This window comes from Antrostomus carolinensis, unplaced genomic scaffold (genome assembly GCF_000700745.2).
Source record: "Antrostomus carolinensis isolate BGI_N321 unplaced genomic scaffold, ASM70074v2 scaffold4413, whole genome shotgun sequence".
Classification (NCBI taxonomy): Eukaryota; Metazoa; Chordata; class Aves; order Caprimulgiformes; family Caprimulgidae; genus Antrostomus; species Antrostomus carolinensis.
This window is the reverse complement of record NW_010302996.1, coordinates 6,530-10,098: the sequence shown is the minus strand read 5'-3', so window position 1 is coordinate 10,098 and position 3,569 is coordinate 6,530. Positions and strand designations below refer to the sequence as shown.

Genomic DNA, 3,569 nt, shown 5'->3' with positions numbered 1-3,569 from the left:
CAGCAAGCGGAGGGAATTCTGAAAGAAAAATAATAGAGAGACACAAGAATGGTTAAAACACAGGCTGAAACTCTAGAACATTAGGGAGCACCTCAAAAACCAAGCCACCGAGAGTGGAAATCACCACATTAATCTTAAGCAGGCTCTGACTCAGTGTCCTGGTTTTTGCTGTGATAGGGTTAATTTTCTGCTTAGCAGCTAGAAAGCGCCGAGTTTGGGTTTGAGTGGGGATTGGTATGAGAACAATGTTGGTAACTACAAGGACACTGTGCTTGGGCAGTTTGCAAGAGCAGAGGACTGGAAGAGTGGGGCAGAGGGAGAAGAAAAGTGTAGTAGTGAGTAAAACCCAGAATTGACAGTTGGATGTGCCAATAAGATATTACATATCATATTAATATCATATGATGTCATGTTCAGTATATTAACTGGGATTGACCAGAAAGGGGGGATTCTCTCAGGAATCTCTCAGGCTCGCTTTCCCAGGATTTCAGTTTCGGGTTTGGGGTTCCTTTTTGCTCCTCTGGGATCGTTATCAGGGGGTGGTGAGCAACTGTACTGTGCATCACTCATTTATATAGTTGTTATCAGTGTTATTATTATATTTTATTTTATTTTACTCTAATTATTAAATTGTTCTTATCTCAACCTACAAGTCTCCCCACCTTTACCCCTCCAACTCTCTCCCTGATTCCCTGGGTGTAGGGTGGGGAGGCTGCGAGTGGCTGTGTCTTGTTTGGCTGCCAGCTGAGTTAAACTATCACACTCAGGTCATTAAGCATCATTTTAGAAAGAGACAAAAGTCTCTATGCTCTAAATAGAGCACTGTCAATTGTTCACTGCTATGCTCTGCTGGGACTTCTTAACCCCAAAAAGTGATCCTACAATTCTGTAAAATGTAAAGTAAGTACTAAAGATGTATTTTGTAATTTTTGGCACTGCAGGATGTGTTCTAACTTCACTATACAATGAACAAAGTGTACAAACTGAATATTTACAATGTACATATAAACATACAGATTAACAACGGTGCTGGAAATCTCCATTAAGTGAAGTCAGAGACTACTTCTAACATCCAGAGACCCTGCTCCATCCCACAGCATTTCAGACAGAAATTTAAATAATTTTATTTATATAAATTTTAAATAATTCTATAAATAAGTACAGCTCTGTAAAATTTATACAGAGCTGAATTTTACCTGACCCATCTGTCACGTCTCACTTACCGCTGCCCAAGACTGTACGTTGAAGCGAACTCCTCTCTCTGTATAACTGATATTCTTCTCCAGCGTTTTTGTAAGCAAAGAAGTTGTGTTCTTAGGATGTTCACGTTTTGATTGCTTGTTTCTGCTAAAACAAAGAAGGCAGTAATATCAGTTCATCTAACTGACTTGAGCATTTTATGACACAGCTAGGAGAAGCAAACATCTTGCATGCAATCAGGTGCCCGTTTCTTCAACGAGTAGGTGGAATTCTCCAGATACATACACTTGGGCTGAGAACAGCCAAGTTCCATATCTCTGTATATAAACCAGGAGAGAATTTAGTTATGGTAAAGGTAAATGTGAATCAGTAGTTTCATCATTAGCAGAACAAAGAGTGACAATAGGATAAAGTGAGAAGACTTAGCATTTCAAGTGCCAGGGAAGTATTCTCATCCTTAGGCTGGAAGGTGTAAGTCTCTCCTAGGTTCTGCACAGCTCCCCTATACGAAGCTTACTTACTCCTGTTCAGAGCATCTCAAATTCACACACAAAAAGATAAACCAAAAGATCTCTAATTTTCAATAGCTCACTGTCCACATTAGTGGAAGACTCTCATCAGCCAGCCTTTGACCCTTCAGAGCTGTACTTACATGTAGCTGTCCTTGTGCTCCCTTGTGCAGTTTATAAACAGAGGGTTCTCAGGCAGGAAGCAGCCACTAAAGAAATATGCAGAATGTATTTTAAAGATTTTCCAGCAATGGAAATGAAACTAAAAACACAACTTTTATCCTTACTGATTCCTCTGTTAGAAGCCATCAGTTTCCTCAAGAAATCCTGTTTATTCAAAATCAGAGCATCATTATAATCCTTAGAAATCCCTTTGATATTTATTTTAGTGAATGTGATAAGGTTCTATATGAATCTCACATGTCTTTATATAACTCTTAAAGAAAACTTATTGTAGCATGTCCTGATTAATTCTATTAATCTCAAGCACTTTTAGTGAAAGTGCCATTCTGGAACAAAGAACACAACAGACTGTGCCATATTGTATTTCAAACATCATTTCCCAAAATAGCTGCAGTGGTATTTTCTGTAGAAATAGATGGATTAATTACTACTGTTGGTCTTACTAAGTTATTTACATTAAGGTTATGCTTGTATCAGAGGGCGAGAACTCCTATTAAAAAATATGTATATATCTTCTATATCTTCTGCTTACCAACCAACACTACAATATATGCTCTTGCCCTTTGTAATCCCATCTGTCTTTGGTGTCTGAAGACACTATCTGCCCTCACCTAGGAAGGGCCACCTTTGCTGGCTGAAGAAGCAGCCACAGCTCAGACTGCCAGGCCAGGCAATGCCTCAGGGCACAGCTATGCAACATTTAAGGAGGCCCTTGAGTATGTCTCAAAGAATGCCCCAAATTTTCCCTGTTGAGTATCAGCTGGCCACACCAGAGCCTTGCCTGGGGAAAGGAGTGTGGACATGTAGGAAATGCAAACTCAAGGGCTGTATAATCCCGTGCACCCGGGTAAAACACAGCCAGAGAAACACCTCTGTCCAAGGGAGGATTTAAAGCTCAGCACCTCTTCCTAGGAAAGGATCTGCCTCCAGAAGAACAACTACATTGGTGCCAGAACTTGACTATTGCCCTTCATATTGCAGGAAATACAGCCATACCTGGTTCCATTCTCTAGCATATAGCTTGTCAGCTCCAGAATATTGTTTGTCCAGAACGCCATGTCATCTACTCCTCCCAGGAAATACTCATGGAACTTCTCCACCAGAAATGGAGACTTACTAGCATACGTTGGAAAAAGCTAAGAGACAAGCAACGTATTTAGTGGGATGGATTACACTGTGAAAATTAACATACAGCACGAAGACAAAGAAAACAGGAAACCCACCTTGGCAACAGCAAGCCTTTCTCCATGCCTGGAAAGTAAAAAATAATCTTCAGGAATAAAATCTTCTTCATTTACTAATATTTAATTATTTCAACAGCTGTTTTCAAGGCTTCTGTATGGTAACTACTATGCACATCAACCATTTCCTTGTTGGTCATGAATATATTTTTAAAAGCTGTGATGTGAAAAGTCATGATCTGAACTTTATTGCTGCCCTCAAGTTGGAGGGATTCACAGTGTTTGTAGATGCTGCATGACTATTGGTAACTAATTGAAATAAAGGATACAGCTAGGCTGTTTAGGATATGCAAAAGCAGACATTGCCAGATATCAAGAACCTCTTTGGAATTATTGGATTCACAGTGTTTGTAGATGCTGCATGACTGTTGGTAACTAATAAAGGATACAGCTAGGTTGTTTAGGATATTCAAAAGCAGACATTGCCAGATATCAA

At 39.6% G+C, this 3,569-nt stretch overlaps 1 protein-coding gene across 1 annotated transcript in view; it reads right to left on the bottom strand.

Annotated features, from left to right (window-relative positions):
- GPLD1 (glycosylphosphatidylinositol specific phospholipase D1) overlaps positions 1-3,569 on the bottom strand; it is a gene marked incomplete at its 5' end in the record, with an annotated part of 20,791 nt that overhangs the window by 11,501 nt on the left and 5,721 nt on the right. The window contains 5 exons of the mRNA XM_029084000.1: positions 1-18; positions 1,224-1,347; positions 1,853-1,918; positions 2,889-3,028; positions 3,116-3,143. The exon at positions 1-18 is cut by the window's left edge and continues 116 nt beyond it. Coding sequence (XP_028939833.1) covers positions 1-18; positions 1,224-1,347; positions 1,853-1,918; positions 2,889-3,028; positions 3,116-3,143 — 376 coding nt within the window. The remainder of the gene's footprint in view (positions 19-1,223; positions 1,348-1,852; positions 1,919-2,888; positions 3,029-3,115; positions 3,144-3,569) is intronic.